Source organism: Ascaphus truei, chromosome 6, assembly GCF_040206685.1.
Source record: "Ascaphus truei isolate aAscTru1 chromosome 6, aAscTru1.hap1, whole genome shotgun sequence".
Taxonomy (NCBI): Eukaryota; Metazoa; Chordata; class Amphibia; order Anura; family Ascaphidae; genus Ascaphus; species Ascaphus truei.
Genome location: NC_134488.1, coordinates 116,309,418 through 116,325,249, shown reverse-complemented (window position 1 = coordinate 116,325,249; position 15,832 = coordinate 116,309,418). Strand labels below are relative to the sequence as shown.

General features: G+C 48.1%; 1 protein-coding gene across 11 annotated transcripts in view; it reads right to left on the bottom strand.

Annotated features, from left to right (window-relative positions):
- The window catches only part of CROCC (ciliary rootlet coiled-coil, rootletin), a 72,677-nt gene that overhangs the window by 43,891 nt on the left and 12,954 nt on the right, over window positions 1-15,832 (bottom strand). For 10 of the 11 annotated variants that reach the window (XM_075605967.1, XM_075605957.1, XM_075605956.1 and 7 more), the window contains 11 exons: window positions 14,957-15,148; window positions 14,221-14,304; window positions 13,692-13,789; window positions 13,187-13,352; window positions 12,411-12,517; window positions 11,901-12,128; window positions 11,669-11,753; window positions 10,188-10,292; window positions 6,630-6,878; window positions 774-973; window positions 352-534 (listed from right to left, as the gene is read on the bottom strand). In XM_075605967.1, the coding sequence (XP_075462082.1) occupies window positions 352-534; window positions 774-973; window positions 6,630-6,878; window positions 10,188-10,292; window positions 11,669-11,753; window positions 11,901-12,128; window positions 12,411-12,517; window positions 13,187-13,352; window positions 13,692-13,789; window positions 14,221-14,304; window positions 14,957-15,148 (1,697 nt within the window). The remainder of the gene's footprint in view (window positions 1-351; window positions 535-773; window positions 974-6,629; window positions 6,879-10,187; window positions 10,293-11,668; window positions 11,754-11,900; window positions 12,129-12,410; window positions 12,518-13,186; window positions 13,353-13,691; window positions 13,790-14,220; window positions 14,305-14,956; window positions 15,149-15,832) is intronic. The other variant, XM_075605964.1, reaches the window with a different exon arrangement.

The following is a 15,832-nucleotide window of genomic DNA, read 5'->3' as shown; positions in this document are numbered from 1 at the left end:
TTGAGCTTGTTGACCGACACAATGGACACACAGCACTGAGCTCTGTGACACATAATACCCATACTTTCTCCTGACATGCACAACATTTACATTGCACTCTAATACACAGACACACAACACTGAGCTCATTGACTTGACAATACACACCTCACAATACACAATGCACTATTGAAAACTTTTTTATGACCACAGTGCTCACACAAACTCGCTTTGACCTCCTGCAGCACTCGCATACCCTCGACTTTCTGCAGCACTCTCAAAGCGCTCTCTGTAACATACCCTCTCTTGACTTCTAGCAGCGCTCTCTCTAACATACCCTCTCTCGACTTCTGGCAGCACTCTCTCACATACCCTCTCTCGACCTCTCGCAGTGCTCTCTCCCGGTCCTGACAGGCGTCCTCTTTCTCCTCCTGCAGGAGGTCTCGCTGGCGCTGCAGGTCACTGTTCGCCAGTTGCAGCTTCTCGCCCTCCTGATGCTGCATCTCCAGCTGCTCCTGCAGGTTCTGCACGTTCCTCTCCAGAGACCCCCTCTCACTGCCGGACAAAGAAGGGTCTCACACAATGTCCTCAGACACACAATCTCAGCGGGCTCTGGATATTTAGTAAGTAGTGCTAAGGTCCCATATGGCTTAACCCCATTTAGTAATATGGCCTTTCATGCTTTGTTAAGTATAAAGAACTCCTAGCTATTTGCATAGAGCTAGGGGAACGTTGACATTTTTAATATAGTTAGAAGACAAAAGGGCCATTTGACTACATTTCACCGGTTTTACCTAGTGAGCTGGCTTGCATTGCTGCGCAGTCGGGCGATATCATGCGTTGCGTCGTCTCTGGCGACGGTGGAACTGTCCAGCTCGTTTTGGAGCTGAAGGACCTTCTGCTCCAGGACTCTACGGTCGTTCTCACTGTCACTCAGCTGCTTCCGCAGAGAACCCAGGGCCTCCTGTCCAGCCTCAAGCCTACCGCGAAGCTCCTGAAACAAAACCTAGGCCATGAAGGCAACGCCACAGCACATAAACATACAGAGCGAACGAAAGAAGCGCTCCCGGGGATGTGTGCTCATTGAATAGGAAATAGAATAGATACTGTATCTCCAACCTTCTCAGGGGCTGTGTATTCAGCCTACAAAAGGTATATGGTTTCTATCGTTGGTGAAGCTCAAATCAGCAACCAAATTGAAAACAGGGTCAGAATGAATTCGGCCTCAAAGGATTCCTTTCTTGTCTTCTGTGGTAATCTCAGAAAAAGAAGAAGCAGGACAGAGGTCCGTGCAAGATCGCGGGGGAACCGGCTAAAAAACCCACAAAAGTGCCCCAAGTTAGCAACAAGTGAACAGGGAACCCCGGGACCAGCCTGGTGCCCACTCCCACCGGCAATCACCCAGCATACCCCCTGCAGCAGCAGCCGGAGAGGCACGGATCCACCACCGCCAACGAGGTGACCCAAGATGGTGCCGGCCAGCCCCACTCTCCCCGAGGAGAGATCCTGAGATAGGAGAGGAATCCGGAGCGGGAGACCAGCTGAGAGCGCCGGAGAAGCCGCCCGGGAGTTAAGGGGCCTGCGGCGGGTGATCAGAAGGTGGCGGGAATACTTACAACCCTGCACACCACCACTTAAAATGACCACACAGATACCCGATGATTCTGCGGGGTATGGATGTCTAACGAAGGAGCTACAGGGACCCACGTGCATTGAATGAGAACATAACCAGTTTCCTTTAATAACTTGCAATCTACTCCGACCTCCAAGTAACCAGGTCTGACTGAGGATGTCTAATAAAATGAAAAAAGCAACCGCTCAGGAGCTCGCCCGATTCTTTGGGGGTAGTCAGCGCGGGGTGGGGCGCGGGAAGCCAAGATGGAGCCGCAACACATGCACCCCCTGACCAGGACCAAGACCACGCAGGTGCGGAGGTGGAAGAAGTAACCAGACAATACTTGGTAGACCTCTTCCACTCATTCCAACGACACCTCCAAAACACGGTAAGCGAACTTAAACAAGACATAAATGCCCTCACCCATAGAACAACGAAACTCAAATCAAAGTTGGAGGAATGCCTCCAGCTACAGGCCGCAGCGGGCGATGAAATCATAAGGCTGGGACACGAAATAAACCTCCTCAAGGAGGGCCAAGAAGATCAGGAAAATAGGGAGCGGAGAGAAAATATCAGAATAGGCATATTCCTGTGTCTATCCCCCCTGAAGATCTCCGCGCCTATTTAAACAACTTCTTCACAGCGGTGGACCCAGCCCTACAAGAAAGTGAGCACGAGATGAACCGGGCTCATAGGGCTCTGGGCCTAGATCAGAGGACCCCAAAAGAAAAAAAAGACGTAATAGTGCAACTACATCACTACTCCACAAAGGAGAAAATTACAGCCGGCTGTAGAAAGAAAGGAGAAATCCTTTTTGAAAATGAGCCGTTGCAGATCTTCAACAATCTCTCCAAGTCAACAATCCCGAGAACACGTGAACTAAAACCTCTAAACCTGATCCTACAAGAGAAAGGCATCCGCTATAGATGGGGTTTCTCGTTTAAACTGACAGTCCTAAAGAACAGAAAGCAATCGGCCCTCAGATACCCGAAAGAAATCTGGAGCTTCCTTCAAAACCTAGTGATCTCACCTTCAGAACAACAGAACTAATTACGAATTCACAGAGGTCCGGACGCCCTACTGGCCCTCCACGTGCCTCAGAGCGGCTAGCAGGTCAGAATCAGCAAAGACTCACGGGCAAAGAGTAGAAGAGGTGATCCAATCGCTGACGACTGCCACTACACTCTCTCTATCCCGGAATTCTCAAGCAAGTTCTTTGTTCTCAGATGGGTCATGATATCCTTCTCCTCTCATCTCCCCCCCCCCCCCTCCCGAGCTCACAGCTGCCAAAGGGTTTTTTTTGGGGGGGGGGGGGGGAGTCTGATTCGGGTTGGAGCCTCGACTTTTTTCACATAAAGACCCCGCAGAGGCTTCTGTGGACCATGGGAGAACTTTGGTGACCCAACAAAAGCATCCATGCAGGTTTGGCCCTCCTCCCCCCGAACTTAAACAAGCTTATACGAATTTATACAGACCAAGGAAGTGTGAGGGAACTAACCTACCACTAGACCTGTTACTACAATACACCTATCATATGGGTCATGTAATATTATATATTATACAATATATTCAATTATTATATCTCGCTCAGATAATTCTCTTCTTTGGTCAGTTGGAATGCTTTATATGTTCCTCCCCCCCCCTCCCTCCCGCCTTCCCCCCTCATATCAATATCTCATGTCCCTATCTGCTGAATTGGAGTAAATTCCAGATCTTATGGATCGGGAGAATAATATCTATCAAAATGAATATTCTCCCCAGATTATTGTACTACTTCCAAATCCTCCCGATGCAGATCCCAGGGCCGAAACTAAAAAGCCTACAAAACAAAATATTTAAATTCATTTGGAGGGCAAAAGACTTAGGACGACCAGGTCAGTCAAGCGGACCTCTAGAGCAAGAGCTGGCCTGGGGGTTCCGGACATCCTAAAATATTATCAAGCCGCCAGCTCAGGCAAGTGGTAGTCTGGAATGCGACCCAAACCAATACTGCTGGTTAGCTACTGAATCGCAATACTCTAAAAGGCATCCTCTCTGCCACTGTTCCTCTGGGCTCCCGAGAAAAAAAGAGTAGGGCATAAAAAAAACATTTGAGCTAGGCCCAATGAAATGCACCTGAAATATCTGGTCCAAAACAGAAGAGAAACTCAAAATCTCATCATCCATATCCCAACTCACCCCCCTTTTTGATAACCCTAATTTTCCCCCTGGCTGTGATACAAAACTATTCGACTAATTTAAGAAAAAAAATATGAAAATGATCACAGACTTCTTATACAGGGAATCTATTCAATTTCCAAGACCTCCGGCTTAAATACAATGCCCCAGACCTTCACCTGTTCAAATACCTAAAAATTAGGTGCTTTCTGTACAAAGTCTCCAAGAAACTTGAATTTCCTGAATTATCGAACTTTGAGTCGCTTTGCAGAAAAGGCTACTACGAGAAGGGTCGGATCACCAAAATATACCTAGGAATGGAAGCGGCAGCCAATACTCCTGACCATGGTTATACGGTCAGGTGGGTCAGGGACCTAAAAGTGGACATTGACAGAGAGGATTGGGAAGATATCTGTGAATCTGCGGCTAAAACCTCCATATGCACAACGAGTAAAGAAAATATCTACAAGGTCCTGTTCCAATGGTATCTCACCCCAAGTAAGCTAAAACAAATATATCCCAAAACTTCTGATCTGTGTTGGAGGGGTTGTGGAATGAAAGGTTGGTTCACATCTGGTGGAACTGCCCAGCCATCCAACATTTTTGGCTAACTATCCAAGAGATGATTAGAGCCATGACAGGACTAACCATACCCATAGATCCATTAACTTACCTAGTAGCTAAACCAGTGGAGGACGCGAGTCAGCCCCTTAAAATGTTTGATCTCATTTATTCTAACAGCGGCCAGATGCGCAGTCGCTGCTGCCTGGAAAAAACAAGCTCTCCCCATCCAAACGAACGGTGGAAAAAAGGATAAACAAAGTGATGTTGATGGGGAAAACTAAACGCTTTCCTGAGACACTCCACTATTGAATCTTACAGAACCTGGGATCCATGGCTGGAGAGCTGAGTCGAACTAAACAGAGTGACCTAACCAAATGACCATGCCGGGTATGGGGGACTATTAGTCCCCCCTCCCCCCCTCCCTAAACAAGATGGTGGAAAGCACGGTTTTAGTCAGGACTGGACTGGTTTCAGTCAGCATTCGATAGAAGTAAGGCCACAATATCATCTATAGTTGAGGCGAACAGGGTGGATGGTGATACCCCCCTCCCCTGCTACTCTTTATTATGTATACCCTTTCTTCCGAATCTAGTCGAAATTCAACATATCGTAACTCCAAATTCCAGTCAAATAATTTTATTTATATATGTACAATTTGGTCGATACTTTCCCATATACCCTTGTTTTGTTTTATATGTATTTTTACCATCATCACTGTTTTTCTCCATTAACAGTTCTATTAATGTTATTTGGATTATGTTGAAAAACCTAATAAAAGTTTTGAAGAAAAGAAGAAGCCGGACATAGTGTAGCATGTAATGCACAATATAGTAACGTGGCAATCCCACTCTTATTTTTTCAGAACAATCTGACACCTTCGTCTCTCCAAACCCACTGCTCTCTGCAAAGTCAAAAGTCGAGACAACGCGTTTCACCGTGATGGCTTCTTCAGCCGTTAACATGGTGGGTCCTTCACCTTATGTCTATCTGTGCAGGTGACACCCTGTGCCTGGGGGTCTTGCGATGACCGCTGTGTTGCCCCCTCAGGGTACCCGCATGCTCTCCTGCCCTGAAGCCGAGAAAAAGGGTGTACATACCGGACGCAACATCTGCAGGTAGTGATGCCAGACGCTGGAGGGGGAAAGAGTAATCGGAGCCCCCAGACCTGGAAACACCACCATCGGCTGCCGCTGCGAGCCTGCTGTGCACTTGCACTACGTGCCCGGATTGTTCTTAATAAATTTGAGTTAGATTGTCACATGTTGCCCTCTGAATATATTGTGCATTACAGGCTACGCCATGTCCTGCCTCTGCTTCTTCAGAGATTACCACAGAAGACAAGGAGGAGGAATTCTTTGAGGCAGAATTCATTCTGACCCCGTTTTCAATCTGGTTACTGATTTGAGCTTCCCCAACATTAGAAACCATTCATAAACCAATACATCCCCAACCTGAGCAACACACAGCCGGCACTCATTAGGTGTCACATCAATCTTTACTTTTTCTTTAAATAGTGCTGCCATTGTATGCATGTTACATTTTTCAGGCACTGCTCCAAAGAGCTTACAGTCTAACTTTGGCGCATTAGGCACAAGGAGGTAAAGTGATATGCCAAGGTTAAAATTAGTGGACATTGGGATTTGAACTTGGTTCACCTGCCTCAAAGACAGTAACCTTACCATGTAATTAATTCTTCAGTCCCAGTATGATGATAATAAACCTACCCCTAATACCCTACAAGCCTTATGTTCTTCATACTTATGTAAGTTCCAATATGTTGGTCCTCTTAAAGAGGCAGTAACCATACTCTAATTGGACACGCACTTTTTTTGTTGGCGTGTCCTTCAGCATGAAGAAAGGGTCTAGGACAGTTCGTCACGGCCGTTGGCTGCCGGACAGCTGGCCGGCCGCCGCAGATGACCCAGGAAGTCTGGGGGATGCCTGGCCATTTTGGGTAATGCCAATAACTGCAACCTAGGACCTTAACCCCAAGCCCCGAACCTTAATATTCCTAACCTTGACAGCTAACCTCTAACCCGAACCTTATCTCTAAAAAAAACTAAACCGTAAAAAGCTTAAACCCTGCGGGGAAATAGCCGAGGTGAATTGTCCCATTCCTTGAAGAAGGCCCTTGGCCTGATTCACAATGGAGCAAAATATACCAAATTCATGTGAATGGCTGCTAATCTCCATATGCTTATATGTGTGCCCCATACAACATGAAATAATGTATCACTTGTCTCCCCTGCGATGCTCCCCTTGGCATTCCATGGTTGCGTGCCTGATAGGCTGGGTGACTGCGTGTTTCTCCTACCTGCACTTGCAGCTGCCTCCTCTGCAGGGCACACTGCACAGCAGACACCGCCGATTCTCTGTATGCTGGGGACAGGCTGCGTCTGGGGGAGCCGCTGCGGTGCGGGGAAGAGCGCCTGATTGGGGAGGAGGTACGCAGGCTGCTGGAAAGACCCCGAAGGCTGAGTCCTGGGCCCTCGCTCTCCATTAGATCAGATGCTCGGTCGCTAGAGGAGAGCTGCAAGCCGCTGTCTGCATCACTGAGCACGGCCTGGAGGGGACACAGTGCAGATGTGATACAGGGAGAGGAAGAGACATGCAGGAATAGAGAAGAGAGATACAGGGAGAGGAAGAGACATGCAGGAATAGAGAAGAGAGATACAGGGAGAGGAAGACACATGCAGGAATAGAGAAGAGAGATACAGGAAAGAAGACACATGCAGGAATAGAGAAGAGAGATACAGGGAGAGGAAGAGACATGAAGGAATAGAGAAGAGAGATACAGGGAGAGGAAGAGACATGCAGGAATAGAGAAGAGGGATACAGGGAGAGGAAGAGACATGCAGGAATAGAGAAGAGAGATACAGGGAGAGGAAGAGACATGCAGGAATAGAGAAGAGGGATACAGGGAGAGGAAGAGACATGCAGGAATAGAGAAGAGAGATACAGGGAGAGGAAGAGACATGCAGGAATAGAGAAGAGAGATACAGGGAGAGGAAGAGACATGCAGGAATAGAGAAGAGAGATACAGGGAGAGGAAGAGACATGCAGGAATAGAGACGAGGGATACAGGGAGAGGAAGAGACATGCAGGAATAGAGAAGAGAGATACAGGGAGAGGAAGAAACATGCAGGAATAGAGAAGAGAGATACAGGGAGGGGAAGAGACATGCAGGAATAGAGAAGAGAGATACAGGGAGAGGAAGAGACATGCAGGAACAGAGAAGAGAGATACAGGGAGAGGAAGAGACATGCAGGAATAGAGAAGAGAGATACAGGGAGAGGAAGACACATGCAGGAATAGAGAAGAGAGATACAGGAAAGAAGACACATGCAGGAATAGAGAAGAGAGATACAGGGAGAGGAAGAGACATGAAGGAATAGAGAAGAGAGATACAGGGAGCGGAAGAGACATGCAGGAATAGAGAAGAGAGATACAGGGAGAGGAAGACACATGCAGGAATAGAGAAGAGAGATAAAGGGAGAGGAAGAGACATGCAGGAAATAGAGAAGAGAGATACAGGGAGAGGAAGAGACATGCAGGAATAGAGAAGAGAGATACAGGGAGAGGACGGGACATGCAGGAATAGAGAAGAGAGATACAGGGAGAAGAAGAGACATGCAGGAATAGAGAAGAGAGATACAGGGAGAGCAAGAGACATGCAGGAATAGAGAAGAAAGATACAGGGAGAGGAAGAGACATGCAGGAATAGAGAAGAGAGATACAGGGAGCGGAAGAGACATGCAGGAATAGAGAAGAGAGATACAGGGAGAGGAAGACACATGCAGGAATAGAGAAGAGAGATAAAGGGAGAGGAAGAGACATGCAGGAATAGAGAAGAGAGATACAAGGAGAAGAAGAGACATGCAGGAATAGAGAAGAGAGATACAGGGAGAGGACAGGACATGCAGGAATAGAGAAGAGAGATACAGGGAGAAGAAGAGACATGCAGGAATAGAGAAGAGAGATACAGGGAGAAGAAGAGACATGCAGGAATAGAGAAGAGAGATACAGGGAGAGGAAGAGACATGCAGGAATAGAGAAGAGAGATACAGGGAGAGGAAGACACATGCAGGAATAGAGAAGAGAGATACAGGAAAGAAGAGACATGAAGGAATAGAGAAGAGAGATACAGGGAGAGGAAGACACATGCAGGAATAGAGAAGAGAGATACAGGAAAGAAGAGACATGAAGGAATAGAGAAGAGAGATACCGGGAGGGGAAGAGACATGCAGGAATAAAGAGAGATACAGGAAAGAAGAGACAGGCAGGAATAGAGAAGAGAGATACAGGGAGGGGAAGAGACATGCAGGAATAGAGAAGAGAGATACAGGAAAGAAGAGACATTCAGGAATAGAGAAGAGAGATACAGGGAGGGGAAGAGACATGCAGGAATAAAGAGAGATACAGGAAAGAAGAGACATGCAGGAATAGAGAAGAGAGATACAGGGAGGGGAAGAGACATGCAGGAATAGAGAAGAGAGATACAAGGAGAAGAAGAGACATGCAGGAAATAGAGAAGAGAGATACAGGGAGAGGAAGAGCCATGCAGGAATAAAGAGAGATACAGGAAAGAAGAGACATGAAGGAATAGAGAAGAGAGATACAGGAAAGAAGAGACATGCAGGAATAGAGAAGAGAGATACAGGGAGAGGAAGAAACATGCAGGAATAGAGAAGAGAGATACAGGGAGAGGAAAAGACATGCAGGAATAGAGAAGAGAGATACAGGGAGGGGAAGAGACATTCAGGAATAGAGAAGAGAGATACAGGGAGGGGAAGAGACATGCAGGAATAGAGAAGAGAGATACAGGAAAGAAGAGACATGCAGGAATAGAGAAGAGAGATACAGGAAAGAAGAGACATGCAGGAATAGAGAAGAGAGATACAGGAAAGAAGAGACATGCAGGAATAGAGAAGAGAGATACAGGAAAGAAGAGACATGCAGGAATCGAGAAGAGAGATACAGGGAGGGGAAGAGACATGCAGGAATAGAGAAGAGAGATACAGGGAGGGGAAGAGACATGCAGGAATAGAGAAGAGAGATACAGGAAAGAAGAGACATGCAGGAATAGAGAAGAGAGATACAGGAAAGAAGAGACATGCAGGAATAGAGAAGAGAGATACAGGGAGGGGAAGAGACATGCAGGAATAGAGAAGAGAGATACAAGAAAGAAGAGACATGCAGGAATAGAGAAGAGAGATACAGGGAGAGGAAGAGACATGCAGGAATAGAGAAGAGAGATACAAGAAAGAAGAGACATGCAGGAATAGAGAAGAGAGATACAGGGAGAGGAAGAGACATGCAGGAATAGAGAAGAGAGATACAGGAAAGAAGAGAAAGCGGCTGAATGGGAGACTTGCAGTGACAGAGAGAAATATGTTGGTAGACAGAGACACACGAACACAATGGGTGACAGTTCTATCTCCTACAAACAGAGGCAAGCACATATGGTCTCACACCGATGCATTGGTATAGAGAGAGATGTAATGTGACACAGAGTCATTGGGCAGTAGAAGACACATTTGTTGAAACAGGGGAATTGGGTGACCGGTGACACACAATCACATGCATGGGTTATATAGCGAGACACATGGAGTGTTTAAGGAAACACATGAAGTGAGGGACATTAAGGGGATCCCATGTGTCCTGCGCTCGCAGGAGTAGCTCAGTGGTAAGATCACTGACTTAGAACCTGGTTTAATCTCCAGTGTCAGTTCTCCCTGTGACCCAAGTCATGTTATCTCCCTGTGCCTCAGGCACGATAAAATCAGACTGTAAGCTCTTTGGATTAGGGACTCCTGCACAATTCTATGTACAGGGCTATGTAAGAAAGTCAATGTATTCTTGTGTTACAGACCTGAGTGAGCTCTCGCAGGGTTTCCTGCAGCACTTCTGTCTCAGACTTCAATGCTTCCACCTCTTCTCCCGCCAGCACTGCCTGATCCTCGGCTCGGCTCTTCTCCTGCAAGAGACCACATCTCAAACATCCTCTCACACTGTGCTGGGATCTGAGCTGCCCTCACACTGTGCTGGGATCTGTGAGAGATCTGTGCTCCTCTCACACTGTGCTGGGATCTGTGGGAGATCTGAGCTGCCCTCACACTGTGCTGGGATCTGTGGGAGATCTGAGCTGCCCTCACACTGTGCTGGGATCTGTGGGAGATCTGAGCTGCCCTCACACTGTGCTGGGATCTGTGGCAGATCTGAGCTCCTCTTACACTGTGCTGGGATCTGTGGGAGATCTGAGCTCCTCTCACACTGTGCTGGGATCTGTGGGAGATCTGAGCTGCCCTCACACTGTGCTGGGATCTGTGGGAGATCTGAGCTGCCCTCACACTGTGCTGGGATCTGTGGCAGATCTGAGCTCCTCTTACACTGTGCTGGGATCTGTGAGAGATCTGAGCTCCTCTCACACTGTGCTGGGATCTGTGGGAGATCTGAGCTCCTCTCACACTGTGCTGGGATCTGTGGCAGATCTGAGCTGCCCTCACACTGTGCTGGGATCTGTGGGAGATCTGAGCTGCCCTCACACTATGCTGGGATCTGTGGGAGATCTGAGCTGCCCTCACACTGTGCTGGGATCTGTGGGAGATCTGAGCTGCCCTCACACTGTGCTGGGATCTGTGTGAGATCTGAGCTGTCGTCACACTGTGCTGGGATCTGTTGGAGATCTGAGCTCCTCTCACACTGTGCTGGGATCTGAGCTCCCCTCACACTGTGCTGGGATCTGTGGGAGATCTGAGCTCTCCTCACACTGTGCTGGGATCTGTGACAGATCTGAACTCCCCTCACACTGTGCTGGGATCTGTGACAGATCTGAGCTCCTCTCACACTGTGTGGGACCTGTGGGAGATCTGAGCTCCTCTCACACTGTGCTGGGATCTGAGCTCCCCTCACACTGTGCTGGGATCTGTGGCAGATCTGAGCTGTCCTCACAGTGTGTGGGACCTGTGGGAGATCTGAGCTCCCCTCACACTGTGCTGGGATCTGTGGCAGATCTGAGCTGTCCTCACAGTGTGTGGGATCTGTGGGAGATCTGAGCTCCTCTCACACTGTGCTGGGATCTGTGGGAGATCTGAGCTGCCCTCACACTGTGTGGGATCTGTGGGAGATCTGAGCTGTCCTCACACTGTGTGGGATCTGTGGGAGATCTGAGCTCCTCTCACACTGTGTGGGATCTGTGGGAGATCTGAGCTGCCCTCACACTGTGTGGGATCTGTGGGAGATCTGAGCTCCCCTCACAACGTGTTAGCAGAAAGTCCTGTCATGCTGCGTGCTGAACTTCAGTGTCAGCTCAGAGTACCCCTCATTCTTGTTGGAGCCAAGTCCCCCCTTTACCTGCTCCTGCAGTCTCTGGATATGCTGCTCCTTCTCACTGCTCTCACTTTGCAGACGCTCAACAGTCTTACCGAGCTCAGCGACCCTGTGAGACAACACTAAATACATGAGATATACAACATGCAACCCCACACACACATGCAGACATACCCCTTTCTCAGAGGGCATTTTTCTCAGCAGGTTAAACAGATTGATGGGAGGAGTAAAACACTCGGCTGTGTGGCTAAAGTACCTGGCACAGAGATCTGCTTTTTCTGCATCATATGTGGCCTGTAACTGGATCATCTGCCGCACCTTGTCCTTCAACTGCTCCTCCAGCTGGGCCAGCTGCAGGGCCTTCCTCTCTAATGCAACTGCTCCACTGCCCTCCGCCAGGCGCTGGGTACCACACACATTCAGGCAGGAGGCATGCAGGGAGCGGCACGACTGGGACACCTCCTTCTGCAGCAGCAAAAGGTCCCTGGATGTGTGTTTAAAGAAGATGGGCTGAGCATGAGGCGGAGGAGTGGTCTATTGGCTAAGCCACTGGCCTCTGAAACGGAAGTTCCAGCTTGGGAGTCACAGTGTTAGCACTTCGTGTTCGGGAAAGGCCTTAAGTCGTCCTGGCACCAATGTAAGGAGCAAGGACCCTATGCTACCATGTACAGCACTGTCGTTCTGTGTAAGAATAAAGCTTTATTATAGATTGAGGTGGGGTGTGGAAAGGCTGTAGGGGAGATGAGAGTTTATTTTGAATACTCACCTCTCTGTCATGGTTTTCATTTCACTGAAATGCCTTCGGAAGCCTACAACCTGCCTCCAGAGGGAGAGCAGCCGGCTGTGCTCATTGCTGAAGTATGTGTTAAAAGACTGCAGGGGAAGATAGAGAACATTGAACGGTGAATATAAGAGAACAGCACAGACAAGTAGGCAGACCGTAAAAGAAAGATACGTTCCTGCTCAGAGGTTTAACCGGGCGACACATTTCAAAATAAAGAGCAGAGAGTGTGAGGGAGACAATAAGCAGAGACAGAGAGAGTGAGTGAGACGATAAGCAGAGACAGAGAGACTGAGTGAGACAATAAGCAGAGACAGAGAGACTTAGTGAGACAATAAGCAGAGACAGAGAGATAGCCAACAAAGAAGAGCATTAAACAGAGTGAGTGAGACTATTAAACAGGAAAAAAAGAGAAGGCACATTTTTACAGGGAATGGACAAACTCCCTTAATCAGTATAGTGAGAAGCAGGATATTGCATGGTTAACAATTATAGCAGTAACTTCCATCTATGCCAGTGTGAGCTGATCCACTGATAAAAAGCAGAGGAATGAACAAAGGACTGTTATTATACAAAGTCATTTACGAACGGGCAGCATCTGTGCTTATTCACTCTGTGCTGCAGACTAACACGATGAAGCCCTTTCACATGCACTAACCACAGACATGCTAAAATGTTGGGGCTTGTCTAGCAGTGAGCTGCTTAAATGAGAGAAACTTGAGCCACCCTTACCGTTTCCTCACCCTTACAGAAACCCTTACCTCCTCCTCCCGCCTCCACTCGCTCTCCCGCTGCTCCAGCTCATCCCGAGCCTTTGTCCAATCAGCTGTCAGCTTGCGGAGGTCCTCACTCAGTGCCTGATTGGCTGCATTGGCTTGGTCCAGCTGCTCCCTCAGCATGGTATTCACCTGGGCCAGGCTGGTGCTTCTGTGGGTATCAAGTCATGGCGTTAGTGGCAAAGCAGTGAATGGAACCAAACTCTAAAACCTGACAGAAAGCCAGGGCTAGCCCTGGGACACTGATAACTTCAGTGTGTGCTGAACAAGTAGAGTTTGACAACAAAGCTTGAGAAGAACATGCTGGAACCTCACTACCAAGACAGAAAAACAGTTGACTGGATTCACTCAAGGAAACAAGGAGACACTTTAGTCAATCAAGCCAAAGCCTTTTTATGGGAGCTCACACATATATAAATATATTTAAATACACAAATAATTACATAAAATACCTAAGAACATCCCACCCCTCTCCGTCCCTCTCTCCTACCTTTGTTGTTCCTCCTCGAGTCTGATCAGTGCATTCTCCAGGTCGTTGCTGCTCTCCTCCTCCTGACGTAGGCGAGTGTCCGTCAGCTCCAGCCGGCTCTATACATGGAGACAGGCGGACAAAACGCAAGGACACACAGTTTACTGATTGTCAGCAAACATTTCAATCAAAAGTCTGCACGCGGTTCCTGTGTCAGTTCTCACAGGGGGGTCACTGAGGGGGATCCAGGAGTGGCTTCAATTTGGTTTATTTCCACTTACTCAAGCTATAAAAATCCGTGTTTTTGACAGAGTGTCCCGTCACTTCTTTATCCCAAACATATCATGGATTGTAAAATACTCCAAAAAAATAACAAAACAACAGGGGCGACATCCTCTATCGTGTTGTGCTAATAACTCAACATTGAACTAGATTCAGGCACGTGCATTGCGCCTCAGCCCATGTGTCAGGTATTCATCACCATGGGAATGTTCCCCCCGCTTGGACATGTTTGCACCTCCCTCGCTGTTAATAAGGGATCAGGACTTACAGACAGACGCTCCCGCTCAAACTCTGTGGATCGCTCTAGCAGCTGCTGCTCCACCTCTCCACACTTCTTTTTGTACTGCAGGACCTGTGAGAGGAGAGAAGGGCCGGGGGCAGGAAAGCATGAACAAAAAAAAGTCTATACACCAAGCACAAAGTACTCCTTGACAAAGACCACTAGTTGGTTGAAACGCGTAGGAGGAATTTTTATTGTTCATCTATGTTGCAATAAATTCTTTTTTTTCACTTTATTCAATTTTCTGAGACCAGCGTTTATTATTCATTCAGTTGGGATCCTTTTTTGGCTTAGGAGTGCCCTGGAGACTTTTTTCTATTCTATACACCAAGCCCCTAGGAATAGCCGGGAAGCTCTGGGCGTGGGAGAGCTAAAGCTTTACATGCCCTTCTCTGGTACCAGAGCCTGTTAACGCATGAGCTGCTGTCCTAAGCACTGTAAGAGGACAACTGACAATGGAAGGTATAACCCCAATGTGCTCTGACACAACACATCTGACAAAGAGACTTCTGAGGCACCCAAATGTTTTGTGCCCAATCTTTGTACATATGAAGAAGAAAAAGAGGGTCTCAGAACCCCACTAATAACCAGGATTATGTAATAAAAGTACTAATTTCTCGTTTTTATCAAGTAAATATTGTGTGTGTATTTGCTCTCCCACCTTTATATGTACTCCAGTGTGTACCATTTATCATGTGTAATGCCGTGCTGGCTGTGTGCCCACCTTGGCTTGTAGTTTCTGCACCAGCTGAGCCTGCCGCTGCTGCCCCTCCTGATAAGCCTGCAGCTTGCGCTTGTACGCCGCCTGCTCCTCCTCCAGTCGCCGCCGCAGCTCCACATTCTGCTGCGCCAGGCTCCGTGTCTCCAGGGAATCCCGCTCCCGTTCGCCCGTCTCCAGTCGCAGAGTCTGCTCCAACTGCAGAGAAGAAGCCAGGGTTCAGCCGGTGCCACCCCCACGATACCGCTGGGTGCCTAGAGCAGGGGGGCTCAACTCCAGTCCTCAGGACCCCTCCTCCCCCTCCAACAGGTCATGTTTTAAGGAGATCCCAGCTTCAGCACAGGTGGGGCAGTCAAAGACTGAGCCACTGATTGAACCACCTGTGCTGAAGCTGGGATCTCCTTAAAACCCGACTCGTTGGGGGGGGTCTTGAGAGCCGGAGTTGAGCCCCCCCTGGCCTAGAGGAGGCAGCTCGGCTCTGACTGCTGGAGGGGTGACCCTCACATTTACATGGGGTCTGTGGTTGTAATAGGAAATGAAAATATATCCGAGTGCACAACCTGAATACCAAGTGTGCCATTCTATGCAATGTCATGTTAAACACAGCCGTGCACACAGCAACACAGTATAGCGCTGAGCACAATGTCAGCATTATACGCACAGAAAATAAACGGCACTGTCACACACTATTGACATACAATGACTTGTACATGTAGGCTGCTGAGAAACTAACACCGGGATAAACTATTCCAGCTCAGGTGTGACAAAGCCGTCACTCTTTTGATGCAGTTGACCTAATTATTCTCAGGCAGACCATGCTGACACACAAAAGGAAAATGACAGCAATACACTCCCTTATCAATACACCTAGTGGCTTTTATC